The following is a 24,447-nucleotide window of genomic DNA, read 5'->3' on the forward strand; positions in this document are numbered from 1 at the left end:
TCAATTAAAACATATTTCTAGTTTTTTTTCGAACCTAATATTTATTGGGGACACGTATTAGGCTATTTACTATTCATTAAGCAAATAAAAAGATTTTTGAAATTTTTGCATGTAGCCGGTTTGTGAATCCCATCGACGATATGTAACTCTCCAGTAATACTTCTAATCTAATGTGTTGCAAGTACAGTAAAACTCTTGCTAAAACTAAACTAAACCATAGTCCAACAACACTCTTCGGTTTGTTTTTTTCAGGGTTTTTTTTCTTTTTGGAGGGGGGCAAGTGTTTTACAGCACTCACAACTGCAAAAGGTCATATGAGCACGCGGGATACATTTTCAGTTCGGAAGGAATTCATTTTGAATTTTGCCTGGTAGTAGTAGAAAGGCTGCAGAAAGAGTCGGGAGCTCAGAGGAAGGGGCAAAGGAGGTGAGGGGGTAGGGGCAGAAAGTGGAGACAAAAGCAGACACAGAACATTGTTAGAGAGCAGGAAAGGAGGCGAGAGGAGAAAATGTTCCTTTGCTGTCCGAATTCAAACCTGGGACCTATTGGATAAGAGGTGAACACCGTAACCCCTGGGCCACAAGAGCCCCCACTCCTTGGTGTGTCTACTCTGTATGACAGTCATGTCCCACAATAGGAATAAAAAGTTAGGCATTAGAAATAAAGACTTCTGAAGGAGGGTTGACAGTAGAGGAAATCCGAGAAAAATCTTGCAAAACATCTCTAATCTTCCACCTGGGTTCAAACCTCAACCTGTTGGTGAAACCCCGAAGTGGTGAGCAAACGCATGACAATAATTATTTTTGTTGAGTGTCTATATTTAGACGTACTTCATGTTGAAGCAGACATCCTCGACTTCAGCAAACAGTCACAGAAAAAATCATCAAAACAGAGGTATAGACCTAGCCTATATAATGACGAAACACTTTGGTTTATAGTGTGAAGAAATGCTTCAGTTTCTTCCATTTAATATAAAAACCATTCATCACATATCAAGAGAAACATCATTGTTAATTTCAACAGTGTACAGCTCACACTCTCACCATCTACTCACACATTTGTGCATTGTGAACTAAGCAGACAATAGCTGTGGGACTCGGGCATAGAAAGGACAACTTTTTTTACATGAACTTACCTTGGCAGTTTATCAGTACTAAAGTCAACCAGTTTAAACAGGCACACTAATGGTCATTTAGTGCAGAGAGAGAGTAAGACTGACAGAAACAACAGAGGAAAAGAAAAGAAGCTGGACCTGACAGAGATGCGCGCCAACCACTTGCACATACACTGCAATGTCACTCCAGTCCAGCCATGTTCTGTTATAATATACTGACATCAAGTAAACAAACCACAATGTAATAAAGAATAGAATCGTCCACACACCTTTCAAGCTATAAAAAAAACAAGAGAGGACAAGATATTACATATGAAATAGTACAAAACATATGTTGTCAGATACAAAATATAAAAAGCCAGGCACATAGAGGAATAAAATCAGAACTCAAAAATGTGTTTTGCATTGCAAAAAACACACTGAATTCAGTTAATGCAGCAATGCTTTTCTTGAAAACAAGCCAAGCAATTTTCACTACAGTCGAACCTGCCATAACGGAAACCTGTGTAAAAAGGAAAACCGTCTTAACGGAATCTCCCCACTCCCCCCTTGATATATTCCTCTTTAATTACCTGTATAAAACGGAAACCTGTCCAACGCGGAAACGGAAAGAAAAATCCGCTCCCTTCCGAGGGTTTCACCTGTCTAAGACGGAAAATGCTTTGCCCGCTCAGCCCTGATTTGAAACAAAACTCGCAAGTTTGGTTCCGCCGGCTCTGACCTTAACGCCATGGCCATGCCGCTGGGCGAGGAAGGGGAATAGGGATGTATTTTGGGGGTAGATGTTACCCCATCATGTGAGCCCTGAGCGATGCAGATGGTCAGTGTAGTGTGGGTGTGAAATCTCACGACTGCCCGTGAGAGTGCTCCAGTAGCGAGCCACTACGGAAACTTTCCTTGGTAGCCAGAAGCCAGAGGTGTGAAATTAGATTGACCAATGCCTGCCGCCCTGATCGTACGACCAGCCGAGAAAAGAGTTCCTCGAATCGTTACTACGATGGCAGTGAGGGGTGGCATTGGTGGGTGGGGCTAAGTGTGGAAGCAAATGAAATGTTCAAACCTGTCTGCTTTTACTAAGTCAGACAGTGGTCCTATGAAAGGAAAGCACTGGGTAATTGGATACGTAAGACTGACGCACGTCATTATCAGACAGGATAGCAGCTGAGAGGTGTGAAATTTTTACCACTGCTTGCCGATCGGACAAGCGATCCTTGATCCCACCAGCTGGGCCTTTGACCCCCCCCCCCCAAACCCCCCCCCCCCCCTAAATTCCCCTGTCTAAGACGGAAATTTTTCCCCCGCTCCCTTGCGATTCCGTCTTACACAGGTTCGACTGTATTTTCAATCCACAGCAGACTACAAAAAACACTGTTGAAAAACAAAAGAAATAAAAATGTTGATTCAGCACATAAAACTTGTACACATCCCTTCCAACACAGTGAAGCCTTTTCAAAGGAAAGAGCAAGACTCTTTTTGTGCTTTGGGTAAAAACTAAAACAAGCGTGAAAAAAATCCACAGCTTCACACTCTTCAGTAGAAATGTGAGTAAAGAGCCTGCACACTGAAGCGAGTGCCTTCAGTAGAAATGTGAGTAAAGAGCCTGCACACTGAAGCGAGTGCCTTCAGTAGAAATGTGAGTAAAGAGCCTGCACACTGAAGCGAGTGCTTACGACACAAGCCTGAAATATGAGGGGAGATGGTTTCACATCATATCATCAGCACTCCATTGAAACCTCGCTACCTCGAGTTTGAATACTTTACAAGAGAGACCAAAAAACTGTCTAATATTGTTGCTGTTCACACTTTTTTAACAATCACGTTTTGTCAATGTATTGTGTCGGGCCTCCCCCATCCCCAACTGACATCATCTCTGTCTCTGGATCAGTAAAGAGACCAACTGCTTCGACCTTGTATGTCATGGTCAATGTGGGTTGAGAGGGATCCAACACCCCAGCAAACAGACGGAGACACTCAATAAATATTCTCCCACACAGGAATCAAACTCAAATCTTCAGCACGCAACAACAAAGAGTCTAAACACAACACCGCAGGCGTTGGGTTTCAAGAGAAGATGGCAATCAGCACAGAAGTACGCTGAAATGTTAACACAGTCTGTGCTGAAGTAGGCTGAAATGTTAACACAGTCTGTGCTGAAGTAGGCTGAAATGTTAACAGTCCATGCTGAAGTAAGCTGAAATTTTAAGTCTATGCAGAAGTTGGATGAAACGTTAACACAAACATAAACGTTAACACAGTCTGAGCAGAAAATAAAAAGTTGACACAGAGCTGAAGCTGAAATGTTAACATAGTCTATACAGAAGTAAAACGAAACAAACACAGATGTAAGCTCAAGTATTACATGTAACACGTTCTGTGCAGAAGCTGAAAAGTCAACATAACATAGTCTGTGAAGATGTAAGTCTACAGTATTGAGTAGACAGGGTTCATTTACACACAACTTTTGTTTTTCAGCTACTACTACTGTATGAGAAGAGAGAGTTTGAGCACCAGTTGTTGTTTTTTTCCAGAAGAAGAATGAAGCACAACAACAAAACAGTTGATCTACAATTAACAAGAGGACAAGACAAGTTCCCTCACTGATGAAAATTGAAGTTTGGTAAAAACAAAACAAAAATTTGAATTGGTAGTTGAAGCTTCTGGATATTTGACATGTTAACAATCACACTTCACTAACCAAAATCTTGGAACAAACTGATCCCTCATGTTTTTGGTTATCAGGTAAAAAAAAAAAACGGAGCGTAGCACAATCATATTATTACAAGTATAAAAAGAAATGGTCAAATTTAAAAAGGTCACTTCTCCAGTCTTCCCAAAAACACAACCAGACATTTTTCATGTCAAATTTTTGGTCAGATTGTTCTGGCATGACAGGGAGCCCAAGATCTTTCTGTATCATAAAAGAATGCACTTATACTTCCAAAATATTTCAAAAGTCATGACAGTTTCAACAGTTTTTTGAACATTTAAGAAACAACATCATGTTTAATAACCTTTACACTAACCAGTAATAAAAAAGTAAATGTTTTGGGTTTTTTTTTATAGAAGAGGGTTTTACTGCGTTCGCAACTGCATAAGGTCATATGAGCGCCAAGGGGTGGGTGTCAACAGAGAAGTCTTTACAGGGAATCAGACTTAGACTGCTCACCCCTCTAGCTTCAACAGTACAAGGTCTGCTTCAACTATCAAGGCACCCCAAAATAGCAGGTCACCAGGGAGTGACAAACATACAAAAGAAGTAGAGGAAAATGACAATAGTAAGGATCAGGAAAGAAAAAGCAGCAGTTCCCTTTTGTAGATCAGGCACAGTTATGAACGTGACATGAGTCAGCCCATTTACAATTCCACTATGCTTGAACGAGGTATGTCCCCCCTTTGGGAATGGCCTAAAGACACTTCAGTCAGTGGCACTGCCCCGGGGAGTAGTAAATGTTTTGGGGCATTGCTACACAGAGACATAATCCCAACATTTTCAGTAAAGATGACACCAGTAAAATATCTTGAGAATAACAAGCAATGAAAAAATAGAATGGCAAACTCAAACATCAAGTACACTAAGTAATATGGCTGTACTTTGTGAGCAGACTAAATAAATGTCATGTAAAAATAATATTAATTGTATTTATATAGCGCATATCCACTCTGCAGCATGCTCTATACGCTTTACAATTTCTATGCAGATAAAGACGTACAGTAGCAACACCTTTACTTAGCCAGCGTCCTCATGTTCTGTGCATTTGTCTGGAACAGAAACATTACAGAAAATGAATAAAAGCAAGACACCTGAAACAAAAAGTGTCAAGAATCCTCAGTAACAGCCTAAAGAGCTTTGTTGACAGTATTTCAAGACATCAGTGTAACATGACTTTCCACCATACATCTTTTGTGAATTAAATTGCCTGTTCCTCAATTACTAAAAACAGTTTCCATCTACAATTGACGGGGTGAGGTGAGATGTAAAACCCGTTTAGAGACATTTTGGAAAAAAATTGCGATTTTTTGCTTATAAATGCGCATTGTTACCAGCTATCAGATGCACAAAGTGTTTTCGCGCAAAACCCAACACATACTTCATAAAAGCCACCAAAAAATGTTTCTACGCATGTTTGTGCGTATAGAAGCATTAAAAAAAGCTGATTTTCTCAAAAGTGCTAAAATGGATGAAGCGGGTTTTGCATCCCAGCCCCTCAGTTGTACCATGGCTTTAGCAGATAATATTCTATTCTCCCACTCATCATAGCAAGTTTTGTAGATACCACAAGCTTTATTTTTGTGATATTTCAAACTGTTATTTGGTATTGAAACAATGTGACAATATTCACAAGTCATGTCATTAGTAAGCCAGGGAAGGACTGTCAGGACTCACAAAGCCACAAGCCCACAGCCTTTCACAACTCACATAAGTCACATTCCACAGAGGTTACAGAACAGTTACAAGCTTTGCAAAAAAACAGACACACGGCATATATAAATAAGTTCAGTGTATGTACATTCTACAACATGTTAGCCTACATGCCAGAATTCTGTAAAACACGTTAAAGTTTTCACATCCTCTCTGAGTGGCTCCACTCTCTCAAAAACACTGACATGTTGCGCCGCAAGTAAAATATATAAATGTCTTTTGGATATCAATCAATCCTAAAAATGTATCTATTCCTAAACAGCCGTATCTAGAAGTGAATCTTAATACAAAAACTGCACTTAAAAATGAAACTTTTAGAAAAACAATCACATGTGTCATGGCGTGGTGGAATCAGGCACTTTTAAATTTTGTGGCATATGGAGAAACTGGTATCACTATCATCTTAAAGCTTATTGACTTGTTTTGCTTTAGATTAAAAATTAGACATCTGTCTTGAATACAAGTCAAGATATTTGCAACTGGTTTCAGAGGTAAAATCAGCGAGAAAAAGGCCTCCAAAGTCTTGTAAACTCTAAGCTAGAGTATCCTTGGAAACTGTAAATTGATATGTTTTGTGCCCTTCATTTATGAACGTTTTCCAGTAAAATCCAAACAAAAAGTGTTTCTTAATGGACATAAAAAGTGCTGAGCAAAGAAGAAATTTTCTTCAACTTCATTATTTTGACGACAGCCTGATTTCACTGAAATGACACACATATATCTAAATACAAATCTCCAAAACAATCCCATCTAAAAAAGTTATCCATTACGACGATTAAGCTTAAACAGCTTTGGAAGTGTGCAAGAAAAGTGGACAGGCACTGTGGAGAAACTCAGAAGAGAGCTGAATAATCCTAAACCAAATAGACCAGTCCAGGTTCCCTCTCGTCTAACTGGAATCATGACAGAAACTGAAATTCAAGGGAAATTTTCATTCTTCCCAGTTTCTGCAAGTCATGCAAACTAGAAGTTACCGTAAACTGTCTGATACTGTAAAATACCTGTAATATATTATACAGGAATTCCTTGTGCAATCCACAACTGTCATGCTGGGACATATCCCCAATAAGCCGTAACTGTTGCCAGCGATTTTGTTTTCTAGAGCACTCTGTACCACGTTCTGTTCCCACTGTACAAAACAAATTCTTATTTAACGACCTTCCGAACCTTCAATAATCGTATTGTGCCCGACACAACAGACACAAAAACTCACAGGTCTCATCACTCTCTCCTATATGCTTTAAACTTAAACACTTGCTGTATACACCTGCAAGGCATTCATTAAAAAAACAAACAACCAAACCAAAGGCATCTCTCCTTAATGAAACAAACCAAACAAGCAAAGCACTTTTTACAAAATCAAGCAGAAAAAAATCAACAATGTTCTGACGACAGGCACTTGAAGCACTCTCTTTGCATCCAGAGAACCTAATGATAATTGGCATTTCGAACTGTGAAAACATTTCTTACAACATCGCTAACGCAAATACTGCCAAAGCATTACTCCTTATCATCATAAATATATCAAACTGTACACATTTTACATACTAATTTACAATATCATGCTCTGCTTATAAAGTACTGAAATCAATTTGTAAATATTTACACTTAAAAATACAAATAGATACATATAAATCATTCATTTCAATCACAACACTGAAAGCCACACACGGCCTAGCCGGCCACTGATTCCATTCCCCAGTCATTGCATTCTTTTTTTCACAGATTTGTACATCATAAATTATATATACTTGCAAGGAAACAGTCACTTTACAAAGTTAATTTATATTTGTCATGCCTGATTCTACAAGCGGAGCACAATTCTACACCCACAAACTTAGTACACTGTTAAGTTATTAAACTCCCTTGGGCACTAGTAAAAGAGATTGGCATAGTGAACACACCTGAGCCCAGTGACCGACAGACAAAAAATATCTCTCCAAAATGCTCCCATTTTTCCGAAATTAGGTCTCTTTTCCATTGTGAAACCAAAGCTCTTACCACATACAGTGGAGTCCACTTATAATGAGTCCGGAAAAAATTAGAAGTCTGTTATAAAGACACTATTCTAAAACCTCGTTTTTTTCTCCTCTTTACCTTTGTAAACAAAATACTGCTATAGCGCTATCAGACACACTTGCGAGTCGGTTATAGCGGAATATTGCTGCTACTGTGCACATGGCATAGGCCAATTATACATAATGCAAGACCTCGCCAGTTGAGAAACTTGTTGCTGATCTTGTGAAACAAAGAATAGGAGAGCCCATGTGCGTCAACAATGAAGGCCGGAGCAACTGAGTAGGGAGTGTGTGGCATGCACAGACAAGCAGAATGCATCGCGTGATAGGCCAGTTTAGAATATCCAAGGCCTGCCATGCCTCTCACTTCTCCGATGCGGGGATGGAGAGGTCACAGCAATGTGATGGATGGAGCGAATGTGTGACATGCGCAAGCAGACATAATGCACCAAAGGGTGGGGGTGGGGTGGGGGGAAAACACAGCGGGCGAGTTAGCCCCACAGAATTCTAAGTGTAGAATTCTGTGGTTAGCCCAGAGCCCTTTCTTTCTGATCGCCAACGCCGAGCTGTCAGTCCACATCGCTAGATCTAGTGCTAGAGAAACAAACCTGATTCGATTTTTGATCAAGTAAGACCTAGAGGTCATGTTGAAACAAAATCATCATCAGGGGAGATAGCAAAAGGAAAAACAGAAAACCAAACTCATAGATTAGGCATACTTAACAGTTTCCCTTGAATTTATTACTGGATCCCTCATAGCGAGAATCCTGCTATAACTGACATTTTGCTTCGGTCCCCTCCCTCTCGTTATAACAGTATAATATTCCTCACATTGCATTGAGCATGCAACATACTTCTGCTGACACCCAACAATAAAAACTCCCCATACCAACATTTTTTTAAAAACCAAACAAACCCCAAAAAAGTTAGAGCATCAATATTCTTCTCCTCAATACTAACAAACACCGTGAACTCCAGTACACAATTATTTAATTATATCAAACATTTTGTTATATATATGTCAATAATCATAAAACCTTACATTGAGGCAAATAGAGAGCAGATATATCATAAATCCATGATATAACAAGTAAAACAATACGTGTACAGGCACATACAGTTCTTTATTACTTCTATTTTGATTTGTAAGATGTAAGTAATGCCCATATAAAGAAAACATGTATCCTTCTGTAAGAAACTACTTAGCCTTGAACCATGACAAATACAACCTTCCACAAAGAACAAATTAACTTCAAGCCGATTTCAGTCTTCAAGCTCCAACACGATAGACAAATTGGTAGCCACTTTTTTAAAACAGCAACCTATTCCCCCTCGACTAAAACTCATATTAAAGAAATCTCTTTGCAGAGAAATACTGTAAATACACAATTGTTATTCCAGCCATGTCTTGCATGGCCTACTTCTACCGCATAGTACAAGGAAAAATAGCAATTATCCAGAGAGGGGCGCAGAGTGTCAAAAAATCGCAAGAATAAATAAATACCCAGATGAATTATCCTACTCAACTGCATTCATTTGTTTGTTTGAGTAAAAAGAAGCACATCTACACAATAATGGCCATTCAGACAGGGGTGAAGAAACTAAAACAGACAGACTGTCAGAGGTAGAGAAAAGAAGTAGGACCTAGCCAACCACCTGCATAAAAGTAGCTGTATTAGTGCCATCCCACAACACAATAAGTACCAAAAGAGGATGCATATTCTTAGTGTGTCATTACAGTCTCATTATAATAATATGAATTATATATCCTCTTGTCTCTCTTCCAAAACTATCATATCACAGCTGTTTGTACGACAAAAAGTATGAAAACAGAATAAGGATTATTGAAGTCATTGACCTAGAAATATTTTTCCATTTGACTACTAGTCCCACGGCAAGTTTTCTTTCTTTCTACAGTATGGATATACCATAGACTCCTAATACAGGCATTAAGTACTTCTACCAGCAGAAATCTCCTCATTTCCCTTCAAATCAACTTCAGCAAAAGTTAAGATCAGGGATGGGAGAACTACATAATCAATGTGACAGTTTTCATCAATAAAAGAGGTGAGTCATACTGAACTTGGTAGAGCGATGCCAATGCCAATGAAACTGTCAGCTAGTCTGCCATAAAATTTAAAGTACAAGGGAATTTATCAGTCGTGTCAAAGACATTTGCTCAAAGTAGGAAACCCGGTGCATCTTGGGGAAAACTAAAGAGAAAATATTAGTGTTGATCAAACCGTGAGATTGACTGGGTTTGAAGAGAAAAGTCACTGTGATGCAAAAGGTAGTTCTTGAGAATACACACACAATTGAGAAACCCATTCCTAAATATATAGACAAAAATGTCACCGTTTTACAAAGTCTTTCAGTATCTCTGTTGATGCCAGTTGTATTATGGGATTACAAAAAACTAAGGAGTCTTCTATAGAAATATAAAGTGTCATCTTAAGTGTAAATGTTCATCAACAAAACAACAGCCACAGACCCTCAACTGCTCTGATCACAACAAATCCCGACAAAAAAGTATGACTAAAAAAACTTGTGAGAAAAAACCCCTAGATTATCTCCTTACTAAATGTGAATTTCATGAGTAATTTTTCTTCCTAACACCAGCAAGGACTTCATAGAGCAATATTCAAGACAAACAGCTCTGTCTCACATTCAAGCATCAATAAAAAAACTTTTTGAACAGACCAGAAACTTGCAACATATGTCTGAGCACGATGACAACAGACAGACAAGACATACAAGCTTGCATAGAAATTGGCGTAAAACACAGAGCGCATAGAAATGAACTCCCCCCCCCTCCCCCCCACCAAGCAAAACTGGAAGTTGTCAATTTTTGACCACACGCAATCCTTTCTTTTTTCAAGAGCTGAGCCAACAAACAGCACAGTTATCCAACAGTCATTCAAAGCTGGTAAACAGAAAGTTTTCAAGTAGGCAACCAAAGCAGCCAGAATTCACTAAAAGTAATAAAAAATATTTTTAAAAACAGACAGATCCCCAAACACAACATATATTAGAAGCTCATCAGGAGTCATTTCTAAGCAACCAGGCGAGTACAGGAATAAACATAGACGAAAGCCCAGACTCAACCCTAGAAATATCATAGAGATATACATCCAGACTTAACTCTAGAAATAATACCATACAGATACATGTCCAGACACAACTCTAAAAATATCATAGAGACAAACTCCCGGATTCAACCCTAGAAAAAAAGATAGAGATACATGCCCATACTCACCCTAGAAATATAAAGCTACACACCTACACCCAATCCTAGAAAAGACTGGCTCAGGATTGTCTTTCACAAAAAGCAAAGTCCACATAACATGGCACTGCATAGAGGTCGAAATTTGACAGGAGTCAAAGGTAACATAATCACAAACAAAAACAAAGAGTTGCAACAACAAAAGCAAAACAATTGGTTGATAAACCTTGCCAGACAACTCCACTCAAACAGAAAGACAATATTTAGTCCCCCTTCTCAAAGTAAGACCACCAAAGGGTTAAAAACTAAAACTATTTCAAGAAAAAAAATTATGAATATTCAAGCACAGCAAAGTTCCAGTAAAAAAAATTTGAACCCAAAGTTATCTGCATCCCACAGAACACTCAGCAAACATGTTCGAGCTGCCACCCTTCTCTGCCAAAGACGACCTACAACATACTCTTCCACACACTAAAGGCCACTCGCAAAGAAAAAATTGCTATGCACATATCCTAAATGATCAAGGAGTTTAATATATATTATATATCTCATTATCTCAAAGGATTGTCAACAACAGCTCACAGTCACCCCCCACAAGTTGCCCCAATCCCCACCCCAAAGTTCCAAAGATACACAAAAATGGAATGTGCACAGAATACTGAATGCTTACACTTAAGAAATCTTTTGGTTGTATTTTTCCCCATCACCTTTGAAACTATCTCCAATTCATTTCAAGAATTTCCCAAAGTAAACTAGATTCGTTTACTAACATTTGATCATTCACAATTCAATCTCCCTCCCTTTCTGAACAACTAAACTACTTTCTTCACTGCAGGAAATAAGCAGCAACCAAAAAATAAAGTTAAAAAAAAAATAATCCTGCGGTACTTTCGCGACCATCACGTATCATGTACACACCCACAGCTTTATACAGCAAAACATCTCCTGGAAACAATTCTTTACAATAATGAAACTTGAAAATAACACAGCTCTGATGTGCACTTAAGGTACAACGTTATGGCATACAGAATCCATTATGTACACAATATAATCAGTGTATATTATACATTCAGGCACATTCATCTTTGTCTCATATCCTCAGTGCAGGGAAAGGTAAGAAAATGTATGTGCATGTAGCAGTGTCCTAATCAGATAATATCCTAAGTCAAAGCAGCCGTCATTTGGTGTCCATCTGGTCGTCAGATGTGTCTTCCTCCCCACTGTGTCGTTGCTGTAGGCTAAGCAGTTTGTGAGTGAGCGTCTCACAGAATGTGCTCCGGTACTCTGCACTGTGGCTGTCCAGCAGGCTGTAGATTGTCTCATAGTGCCGGGAATAATGCTGGGGGTTCACCTCATTGTACTGGTAGCCAACCACCTGGACAGAGGAGAAAGATAAGAGGAGACATTATTGGCTCATGATAGACGAGACAGGTTTTTGCTTGTTGGACACATCTACTGAAACACATTTTTACAACAAACCACCTGGACAGAGAAATATATAGATGAGTAGAGAGGAGATAGATCGCTCAAAGATGAGACAAGTTGTTATTTGCTCACATCTACTGGAACACACTTTCATTTATAATTTAAAAAACCACCAGGAAAGCGGACATAGATGAAACAAGTCATTTTCTCAAAAATGAAACATAATGTCACATATACTGGAACATAACTATTTATAACAAACCACCTGGACGGAGGAGATAGACGGGAGGAGATATTATTGTGTTGTTCACTTCTACTACTGCCACGCACATAACCAACCACCTGGACAGAGGACATGGATGAGAGTGAGGAAACATTAGCGCACTGAAAGATGAAATGAGTAATGATTTTTTACAATGACAGGTTCACACACACATAACAAAACCACCTGCATAGAGGAGATAGATAAGAGGAGATATTAACTGCTCATATCTATTGTGGTATAAACAACCACAATATTCATCAAATCTGTCATAACATTTATGCAGCTGTAAATGGAGATCAAAACTATGTAGGCCTACCATAAATGGACCTCAGACTCAAAATGAAGTCGAATCATTAAAATATTTGGCCTTACACTTATATACTTATAAATCATTGATGGTCATTATGTTATGAACATAAACTTAAAAGGAGGAAAACTGCTTGAAGGAAAACTGCTTCTTCAGGGTCCAAATACAAAGAAACAAAGACTTCAGGCAAGGTCAAAAAGTCCTTAAATTTTTATGTTGTATCAAACTAACCACAATAGCGATCACTCTTAATAAAAGAAGAGCAGATATTTTGCTGAGCAGCATCTTGAACGTACATCATACACACAATTACACATTTCAGAATGAAAATCCGGTATTATTTTACTTTCACTACCATAGTCCACCTCATGCTCAGGTAATAGCCATTTTCTTGTTCCGATTCACACGAATATTGACTTAATACATGTTGCAAATAAACAGTTTGTTAAATTTTTTATCCATGGTTTTTATTCAAATTATATTATTTAAAAAATAAGCCTAACTGGGTAGTAATTTTTAGTCTCTGGACCAAACTGGGGATTTCAGAAGGGCATGCCCCTGTTTTTCCGTATGATTTGATGATAAATACAAATTTAGGTATGAAATTTTCTTGAAAATAATTGATTTGCAACAGTTCTGGTGGCCATATATATTCTGTCATTGTAGCTTTCTGCATGGAAAATTTAAAAATTCTGCGCAAAAATTTAAGTTGAATTTTACCCCCAAAATGACAAAATTCTGTAGGGATTGTGACCTCACCATGTCTAAACTTCTTTTTCCATACTGCTTTTAAAATAAAAGTACCAATTAATTATAAGCTGAGAAGTAGCACTAGAGACACAGTAAATAAACAAAATTTTTAAAAAACAATTAGCAGCATACAATCTGTAATTTTGTTTAGAATCACAAGCTGCATAAAATACTAGCAAAAAGTGTGGCCCATAGAAATGAGACACCATTTTTTTTTCTACAAAATCAGGCGAACTGGCAGTTGGAGCTGTCATTGAAAAAAAATGATTGATACATTTGTAGCAGATTACACAAACTTTGTACTCTATTCTTTTGACCAGGCAGCCGTGAAAACCTTTCAGGATTGGCGATAAATTATCAAACTTTTTCATTTGAACTATCAATTATGCTGCACAATTCTGTGCTGTCAGAATTCATTTGACAGATAAATTCCAGTTGCTTTTGGTACATAAATAATCCATTTTTGCTGAGAAACAAAGGCGATCTTGAAGTCCCACCTAGATCTATATACAGGGGCGGTATTTTCACTGGGCAAGACCGGTGGCGCCGGTCACTTTTTTTCGGCAGGACATTAGACAACAGCGTGATTGCCGACAGTAATTTTTATTGTTTTAAGTAAATAAACACTAATTAATATTCAAAAAGCACCCAGTCAATTTGAAAGCAGTGTGAAAGACAACAGGGGTTCACTGAAGTGTTGTCGCACTACAGAGACTCATTCCTTCATCTTTATTTATCACGCCGGCTCGTAACTTTTAAGTAAATTGAACGAGTCACGATGTGGAACGTCTGTGCGTGAGGCCCGCTCAGTGGTCTGAAAGCCTTCCAAGTGAATTCAGCTTTTGCCCTAAAAGCTGAAAAGTTCAAAAGGACATGTCTGTGGCACATATTTTACATAATTTTATCAGTCATGGTTATCATTCAACCTGCCTCTTATTGCTGCCGGTACACCTATTTTCAGCATTTTTCTGATTAATTTTAAGCCAGCCATGGTTCTGTTTGTTCTATTCATCGTCTACTTCCCAGAGGTACCTAACCTGGCCAAGGGCTATGACGTGAATCGCCCATTTGAAATAGAGGGGACTTTAACAAGGAGAAAGAAGCGCCTCGTTCGGTGGTCAGAGTCAGAGCCTAAAACAATACACCCCCTCCCTTTTTCACCTTTGCCCCAGCTAGACTGTAAATTTCTATAATTAGTATGACACAGTACCCCACATAGAAATTCAGTGTTCAGAGAACAGAGGAGAGCAATGAAGAGAGGAAGTTTTGAATACGATCAGAAATTGTTGCAAGCTAAATCTGCTCAATGTGTGTGAGGGTGTGAGTTTAGTGTAGTGTAATACAGTATCTGGTTCTACACTTGATATCTGCATGGGACAGCGTCATTGGTAAGGTATCAATCGACAGCACACAAGTTTCATATTTTTATACATGGCGATTGCAGGTCGAGACTTTGAATGTGTATACAGTAGTAGTATTTATTTCTTGTTCCGTGCCGATCAAGTCAATTCCTATCCACGTTCAGTGGGTTCAATCAATGTCTTGAAACTCAGATTTACATTTTAAAAAGTTTGTAACGGAGTGGATTTTTGCTATTAAAATAAGGCCAGCTCTATTCGGACTGGAGTCCGAATGTAATTTTTATCTATTCGGACTCGGGTCCGAAAAAAATGTTTTATTTATTCGGACTCAGCTTCTAAGTGAGTTATGTGGGGGTAAGGAGGTCACATGGTATATATATGTGATCTATTTGGTTGTTTAATTGCAGGGTCCCCACCAAATCCTGGAAAATTTTTTCAAGACCCCCAAATTTTTTTCAAGACCCCAATTCGAAGGAAAAATCAGGTTGCTGCGCGTCAAGAAAGATCCCCAAAAAAGCCAATCTATCAATGATAAAAAGTCAAAATGTCTATAAATGAATGCAAATGTACATTTTGTAGTATAGTCTTCAAACAATAGATGACTATAATACTGGGTGACTGCCAACCCAGCTTCTCAATTTTCCAAGGGAGGGGCCTCATCCATTTTCCAGGAACATGTTACATAACAATGAAAGCGTGTGCTCCATTTATATCTAATATACAAAACATGTATATGTTTGTGAATACACACATGTAGGTACATTATATCCAGTCAACAACATGTCAGTGTGGCACTAGGATCTTGAGAGACTTTGGTATTTCAGTCTGTTCTTACTTATATTTATATTTCCCCTTCATCATATTAGCCAACATAACAAACTATAGGCCCTATATAAAAAGTGAATCCTGTTTTGAGCCTGAGAAAAGACCTATACCTAGAATATCGACTGTCAATAACCAGTCTGGGTGTCATGATTCATATAATAAACGTCAAGACGAAAACTATTGCTCAAACTCAAAGTAGAGTAATATTAGTAATAACTAGAATGGCTCAAGTACACCTATTTAGTGTGAGAGGTGTAAGAACTGAGGGAGGGCAAGATGCAGTGACACTGAAAATCTGCCAATCTTGAACAGAAAGATAAAATATAGAGAAAATTACAATCACCCCATCCAATGAAACGCGAATACTTTTGTTCAATAACAAAGCATGACGGATCCCGATTCCACACAAGGCCTGCACCAACGCGCGCTTTGCAGAGAGCTCTAAAGTAGTTATCAAAATGCTAAAAATTTGCTTCCAAGTTCAGTTTTTGTCCTCTAGCGTTGCCTTCAGCTTCCCCCCCCCCCCATCCCCTTCCACGAGTGTATCTTATAAAGGAGTCCTATACTTCACAGCGCGCAGACCGCCGGTACTCACAGGTTCATTGACTGGTCACGAGGGCGAACCTGTCAAGACGCTTGTATAAGTTCTTTTTCTTTTTTTTTTTCCACAAGCAACAGCAGAGGGCAATTTTTAATATTGATTCATTTTCAAGGCGACACAGCGTTCATAATGCATAACCTGCATGTTACAAATGTTGTGTCATCTATCAGACTATTACCGGAAAATTTCTGGGCGGTAACGAAAGTGAAAGTAGATCTAGATCTAGCTACACATTACACAGGCCCTATCCTTTCCCGACTTACCGACCCATCCCAAAATTCCCGACCTTCCGACCCATCCAAAATTCCCGACTTTTTCTTTTCCCGATTTCCCGCCCTGGTGGGGACCCTGTAATTGGCAATCTGGCCTGTTGGTCAGTGGCAGTGGCCTAGCCTATTATATTGTTTGGCTGAGGTTTCGGAAGGAGAAAAGGGGTAATGGCTTGTCAGAGCCTCTGTCTATTTCTGCGTTGTGTATGAGATTCCAACACATCGGGCCCCATCGCTGAGGAAAGGATCACGATCCAGAGAGAGAAGCAGGTTTGGCTAACCCTTGTTGTGAACGCAGACAACCAAAAGGTTAGTGTTCAACATTATTTTATGTTCAAGTAACAACACTATCGTCTGGGGATTTTACGTAAAACCAGAATTAGAACTTGAATTACCTATTAGGACTGTGTAATTGTGTCAAAAGTCAAAAGACCGCACTCTCATTAGGTCTACCCAATGGCAGTGTCTAAGTACATGGTAACTGACAACTCAGGGTCCTTCCAATACCACTACAGCATCATCATTACTTCCACCACCATTTGTCTTTCCACATGTTTAATTTCATTTTGTTGTGTATTATAGTTTTTCTGTAATCTTTTTTTTTTAAAATCACATCGCACAAAACTGACAGCCGTGGCCTCTTCCAAACACCTCTTCCCCCAGCAAGCCAAGAGTGCGTGATCGCTACGCGCAGTCTCATTGGTCGACAATTAACTTCACCCCCTGCAAAGTCAACTCAGCTTGTTTGTTCTGTTCATTCTAATGATGCAGGAGGGCCAGTTTAGATAGATCTAGTAGGCTAACTGGATATTAAAGCTCAGGTCTCGGTTGTTATCATTATAATTTTAAAAAATTCATATGCTAGAAATATTTAGGGTACAAGGGTCAAAAGTTGGAACGGACCTCATGCTGGACAATTTCAGAGTCTGAATATAATTTTTGTCTATTCAGACTCGAGTCCGAATAGTCACTTCGTTAAAATAAGAAGGCTGTAGTTATTCGCACAGGGTGTGTGAATACTATGGAATTGTATTCGCACAGGGTGTGCGAATACTATGAAATTTTATTCGCACAGGGTGTGTGAATATTGAGTGAATACTATGAAATTTTATTCACACAGGGTGTGCGAATAGTATGAAATGTTATTCGCACAGGATGTGTGAATACTACAAAATATCATTGGCACAGGGCGTTTCAAAAGAAGGATGGAAATTAATTGGGCCTAGCATTTCCTCATTTATCCCCTCATCGCGTAGGGACAAAGATCATGTAAGATAGTTCACTCTTCTCTTTGAGCCAATTAAAAAAGTGTCCTTAAAATTTGGTGGTACCCTCTTCGAAAAAGTGTGGACTTTGTGAACAGTTAGTTACCCTACTTGTGTGAAAAACAATAAAATAGACCTGCATGTGAGCCTCAACCAGATTGTCTGAAAATTTTGCGCAACCCCCTCCCCCCCCCCCCCCCCCCTCCAAAAGAGCTTTTGTTGGTGTCATAAGGAAGGACTTCCGAGTAACGAGCGACCACCCCAACAAACACAACAAAGAAGAGACCTAACCCTACCCCTACCCCTAGGCCTACCCCAATAAAGAACCTGCAACGAGCCTCATGTGAAAAGGCCAGCACAAGTCCAAAATGAAAAATATTTTTAAAATTAAAAAACCACACTCTAAAACAAACAAGGCTTACAAGGAGCATAATATAATCATAATGGCCTACATCTACATATATTGCTAGATCTACAATAATAGGGTTTGATACAATAACACAATAGAGTTAGAATTGGAATAAGAATCCTCCACATAGATCTAGATCTAGATCTAGAAGAACAAGTGAATAGGATCTAGGAATAGGCCTTGAACTAGAAATCCGCATCCGATTCCGAACAGAGGGGCTCAGCTGAGTCTAGATTCTAAATAAATAAATAATTCACGCACCTGATGAAATGCCTTTTACCAACATTAATATTACAGCACAACCTTTGATAGGGTTTGACAAAATAGAATTGGAATATGAATCCTCCATTGAGGTCTATAATGATCTATATAAATCTAGATCTAGATCTAGATCTAGATCTAGATTCTATTATCTAAGTGAGTCGGACTGGAATGAATCCACACGATCTGAACAATTGAATTTGTCAACAAAACGAAATTCAAAATGGCCGCTCGAGCACGAAACTGAAAGTAGATAATTTAGGTCGTCGTCTTTTTTCGTATTCGCATTTCTACTTAGGTTCCGACAATTATGTCGGAAACGCCGACGTTGGCAGTCGGCGGTTCGCGCGTCGGCGGTCGGCACGAAAACGAAAGTGCCGACAAAGCCGACGGGAGAAAAAGGGGGCGCTGGCAGTCGGCCAGGCCTCGCACTACGCACATTGACTGATACAGGTGGGCCTAGCGATGGCATCGGCCGCCTCGCGGGTCGGGTCGCGATTGTCGATTTCAGACGATTGTCGGCAAACATGCAGGTCTAAATAAAAGTGAAATTAACAGACTGTATCCTTCTATTCTTCTTCTGGAGAAACGAAAGAGAACTTCAAAATAAAGACTCCAGCGCCATCTGAAGCAATGCGTGGACTTCTGCGAACACTTTTCAGGCTGCGTGAACATTCGTGTGTGCTATCTTCGGTATGGATAGATCTAATTCTAATTGTGCAATGCAATAAGAAAAAAACCCATTCAAATTAGAATTTAAGTTGTGTATTGTGTCAATGATTATGACTCAAAACTCTCTTTTTTCCGTTAAATTTGTTTTCATTGCGCCTTGAGAGAGAGAGAGAGAGAGAGAGAGAGAGAGAGAAAGAGCAAGAGAGAGAGAGAGATGGAGAGGGGGAGAGGGGGAAAGAGAGAGAGAGAGATGGAGAGGGGGAGAGGGGGAAAGAGAGAGAGAGAGAGAGGGAGAGAGAGAGAGAGGGAGATGAGCGTATGCTTTAACCCTAAAACTGAAACAAATATATATATATATATATATATATATATATATATATATATATATATATATATATATATATACTAGTGTACAGTTGTTTCACATTAAAGCCTACTTTGCCAAAAGGTGGGATACCTGGGTGTGACAAACATCAACATAGGCTCGACCCTGTGGGAATCAAATTATTTCTTATTCGCACACCCGGTGTGATTAATATTGATTCTTATGCGCACACCCGGTGTGAATATAATAATCACTTCCTTAAAAATAAATTGATTTGCGACAGTTTTGGAGGCTTTATCGTGTGTGATCTGCAGCAAACCTGACTAGAATCGAAGTGACTATTCGGACTTGAGTCCGAACAGCCACTGGAGGCTATTCGGATTCGAACTCAAATCCCGGTGCGCGTGCGCAATCAGCGGTTGTACCATACTTTTTTTGTATCCGGCGAGGTCTAGATTTGAGTTCGAATAGTCTCCCGTTGCTATTCGGACTTTAAACTACTGGTAGGCTATAACACTGCATTTCGTGACTACAAATACAAAGGGATCAAAACCTAAAATTCATAATTGAGTCCTTTTAAGACAGCCACCCCCTCCCCTTTCTCTCTCACTCTCTCTCTTACTTTTCCTCTCTCTCTCTTTCTCTTACTTTTCCTCTCTCCATCTTACTTCCCCAGGCCCGCCCTGCCCCCACCTTCATCCCTTTTTTTTGCATAGATGATAGATCTATATTCCCTCCCATACCGTTACCCACTCCCCGGCCCTACTATTATAAAATCCTTTGTAAAGAAAAGACCACAGGCCACAGTTCATGCTGGGTCACCACAGTCTAGCCGTACTTAGGGCCTAGATCATCTAGGTTTGACCCTATCAACTCAAGCCTGTTAAGTACACAGGTCTCATTAGATCTAGATCTAGTAATTATTCAGGTTCAAAAACATGCAAGTCAGTAAGGCACCTTTTGGTTTTGTCTGAAATACAAATACTTTAGGCATTGCAAACTAAAAATTTCATTTACAATTCAGCCATCAATATTAAGTACGGCTAGACTGACAGTCTAGCCGTCCTTAAGTACGGCTAGCCTGGCTGTCTACCCGTACTTTTATCTTATGCCCTATTGACATTAAAAAACAGGAGGTTTAAAATACAGTCAAACCTGTGTAAAACGGCCACCCATTGTCAAGGAGAAAAGTGGCCGTATAAGACAGGCGGCCGTCTTAGGCAGGACTGATCAAAATGAAGAAAACAAACCATTCCCATCAGAGGTCCCAATCGAAAGTAGCCGCATTGTTATTGTTTTTGTTGTTGGTTTGTATTTTGTTTGTAATTTGTTTTTGTTGCTGATTTTGCACAAGGGTGACAATAAAACGAAATGTATCAGACAAGGAAGACCGAATGCCATACTATGTTAAACAAACACATGGGTCACCACTACTCAGAGAACGAGCAGCGTTTCTGTCACAAGTTCATGTTGACATCTTTTGTTACTTTGTTACACTGGGTAAACAGTGACCACTCATCTCACTTACGATTTGTGAATAGATGATCGGTTGGAGGGACTACCTAACAACAACGACAGGTGATTGAATTATGACGGCTCGCCCACAATGCCAGGGGCCAATGCACAATTTATGACAAAACGTAATGGAGTCACTAGGGTGGCCATCTAAGACAGGTGATACTGCTTAGTGTGATAGGGGTTGCGTGTTAACTCACTTGCGACTGGGCCCTTTCACCAGCCACAAGCGTTGAAGACTGGCGTTTTGGGGGGTATTTCAATAAATCACCACAACTCTCAAAATTACCCTATTGTAATCATTTTTTGACACAGTAAAGTAACATTCAAGCTTAATCTAATACAAAAAACTAAAGTTGTCTAAGTCTAATACTTTAATTTGTATGATTTTTTAAAAATTGGCATGAATTTGATTTTCGAAAAATTTCCAGAGACGTGACAAGTAGAATGAAATTCACTGCAACAACAAAAATAAAAGTTCAAAGTGTTCTGGTTTGATTTGTATACATGTGCAAGTGTTTGGTGAAAATATAAAAGCTGGTCTGTGCATTGATTCAGACCCATACACTGAATTACATGAGACAGATGTACGGCACGACGTTGTGATTTCGTTGCGCGAAAAACAACACCGGTACTAGTGCTAGATCTAGCCCTAGAACTGCGACTCGGGCCGTGTTCGGGTACATATCCAGGATCCTAACTATTAGACACATCATATTCTGAGACACTAGAACTAGTAAAACGCACAGAAGTATAGAAAACGGCGAAATTATGTGATTCTTGTTCATGCGACTTCTTCGACCGTTACTACGACGCGACTGTCGGATTACTATGAGCTGTATAGAAAAAAACAAAGCGCGAGTTCCGGTCTGTTCAACCCCAGTTGGGGTCACTGTCCTTCACCTTCAATAACTTAAAAACTACCGGCCCCAGAGATACGAAACGAAGTCTAAGTAGCTCAGGCTTGGCCAAACAAGGGTACGAGGTGGGTCTCGCGATCCGTGCGTGATTTGTAGAGCGAAAAAAAAATTCCAAAGTTGGTCACGCAGGGCTTGTGAGACCCGACGCGAGCGTCATGGCGGGGGTCACGCAACTGTTGTGTGACCCGTCTGAAGTGAGTTAAATTATGGAGGCCGCGGCCACGTTGGACAGGTGCTCGTTTTACACAGTTAAATTATAGGCCACCTCTATTCTCACCCGGAGTGAGAATAGTGCAGGCGAGTCTTGTGGCTATTCTCACCCGGTGCGCGTTCACCAAATTTTGCGTTCACCCTAAACCACAGAATTCTACACTGTGATAACAGAAAAATTGTAGAATTCTGTGCCGTGAACAAATGTTCCATTACAACTGTAGCCTACTAAAAGCGTACAATTTTGTCTGTGGGCAGTGGAAAGAGAGAGAGAAAGAGAGAGAGGAGTAGCGCGAGAATTTTCGGGCAAAACAAAATGGCGACCCGCGTAGTTCGGCTCGATTCGAAAAGTTAAATAGCCGTAGCATCTTTGTAGACAACCAAATTAATTTACTTTTGTGTTTTAACATCATTTTTTAACTTTGTTTTGGTCAATTTGATCGTCCACACCGATAGACAGTATTCAGAAAGAGACTGAGAGAGAGAGAAGAGGGGAGGAGTAGATCTTGCGAGAACTTCCGGGCGTGTGACAAACATCAACATAGGCTCGACCCTGTGGGAATCAAATTATTTCTTATTCGCACACCCGGTGTGATTAATATTGATTCTTATGCACACACCCGGTGTGAATATGCCCTAAATTATAGAAAAAACGCAAGGGGGGAAATGGAAAGTGGCTGTTTGTACAGGTGGCCGTCTTATAGAGGTGGCTGTCAGGGCAGGTTTGACTGTACATGCACTGTCATTAAGGCACCTGGTTTCGTCTCAAATACAAATACTTTAGGTACTGCACACTAAAAATTTATATTTACAATTCAGTAGGCCTATTTTTTTTTTAAATGGTCAGTCAAGCCATCAGCCAGTCTAGCCGTCATTAAGTACGGCTAGCCTCTTCCTTTGTTGAAAGTTCCTTGGCCAGATCGAAGAAACCGAGGAAGGCCCACAGTCGAATTACTTGTCTACTTCACATGCGGTACACCTAGTGATTGCGCACGCGCATTGGAGTTTGAGTCCGAATAGCAGTGGGAGGCTGGTTGGACTCGAGTCCGAATAGCCGCGGCCGCAAACAATACTGCAGTTTGACCCCCGAAGCATTGTATTTGTGTATGGGGGTGAAAGTAAAAATTTACAAAAGGTAAATCAGAACACAGGCAAGTCATAGATTCTAGATCTAGATTATCTAGTAATGTGAAATAAAAACGAGAATGTCTGAATAGTTCTACTGAACGAACAGAATCTCCGATCTGATTCTTACCCTGAAACCTTGAAGGGACAGTTCAACACATAGATGTTGGTTCTCCTTCGTCGTTATATTAATATAGATTAAGTTGACATCTGCAGGAAGCATAGATGAAATCTGAACATCATTAACTGCGTAGGCAATTTCTTTAACAACCTCTGCAGCTTCAATCGTCAATGCTTTATCATCATCTATGTGCATGTCGGTGTCAGCGTCAACGGCGTCCGCCATTGCTCCATCTAAATCAAGAGTAGCGTCCCTTACCTAAGGTTCTTTAACCCCCTCTGTTCCGGTTTTTGTTCGATCCGTTTGAGTTCATAAGATGTTTATCCATGTAAAGAGTATACATGTAAAAGTATTTTAATTTTAATTAAAATAATATGATATCAGATTACGGTTGTTTTGGGGGTTTTTTTCTTTAAAAAAAGAGAAGCACTTGCAAGCTCATACAAATACGTATGCCAAAACCCATTGTAATATTTAGCCCTGCACACAGAAACACAGAAACACAAGTACAAAGTGCGCTCACATACACATACTTAGGCCTACAAATACAAATTACAAACAAACGCGCGCGAACACACACACACACACACACACACACACACACACACACACACACACACACACACACACACACACACACACACACACACACGCACACGCACATTTCAACTGAGTGCTCAAAAGTAAACCCCAAACGAGAGGGGGGGGGGGCGAAAATAGTGTTCGGGAAGTATATAATTTTAAGTAAGATTGTTGATTTTTAAGGGGGGGGGGGGCGGGGCGGCGCGTGCCTTTGGATGATTAGCAGCCTAAGGAAAAACGAAACGATCGTCTTCCTACAGTGACCGTGCAGTATCAATCAACCAGAAGTTAAGGAAGTTCAAATAGTTTGATCGATCAATCACAGGAGTCAACTATTCAGCATAGTTTAGTTTTAGTTTTATTAAGAGTGTTGTTACGGAATTTGCAATACATCCAGGTAATTTGAGGGCTGAGGATTAAAGGTATTATACTAAAGACGAGTAACATTAACACACATATATATA

The 24,447-nt window shown here is 39.6% G+C and overlaps 1 protein-coding gene across 1 annotated transcript; it reads right to left on the reverse strand.

Annotated features, from left to right (window-relative positions):
• Positions 1-10,152: 10,152 nt before the first annotated feature.
• Positions 10,153-23,625, reverse strand: LOC101844985 (GSK3B-interacting protein). Its single transcript, XM_005093287.3, has 2 exons — positions 23,411-23,625; positions 10,153-12,150 (listed from the first exon to the last, which is right to left on the reverse strand). The coding sequence occupies exons 1-2, from the start codon at positions 23,594-23,596 to the stop codon at positions 11,953-11,955; spliced, it is 384 nt and encodes a 127-aa protein (XP_005093344.2). The 5' UTR covers positions 23,597-23,625; the 3' UTR covers positions 10,153-11,952.
• Between the last annotated feature and the right edge of the window lie 822 nt (positions 23,626-24,447).

The sequence above is a fragment of the Aplysia californica genome, unplaced genomic scaffold, assembly GCF_000002075.1.
Source record: "Aplysia californica isolate F4 #8 unplaced genomic scaffold, AplCal3.0 scaffold00061, whole genome shotgun sequence".
Lineage (NCBI taxonomy): Eukaryota > Metazoa > Mollusca > Gastropoda > Aplysiida > Aplysiidae > Aplysia > Aplysia californica.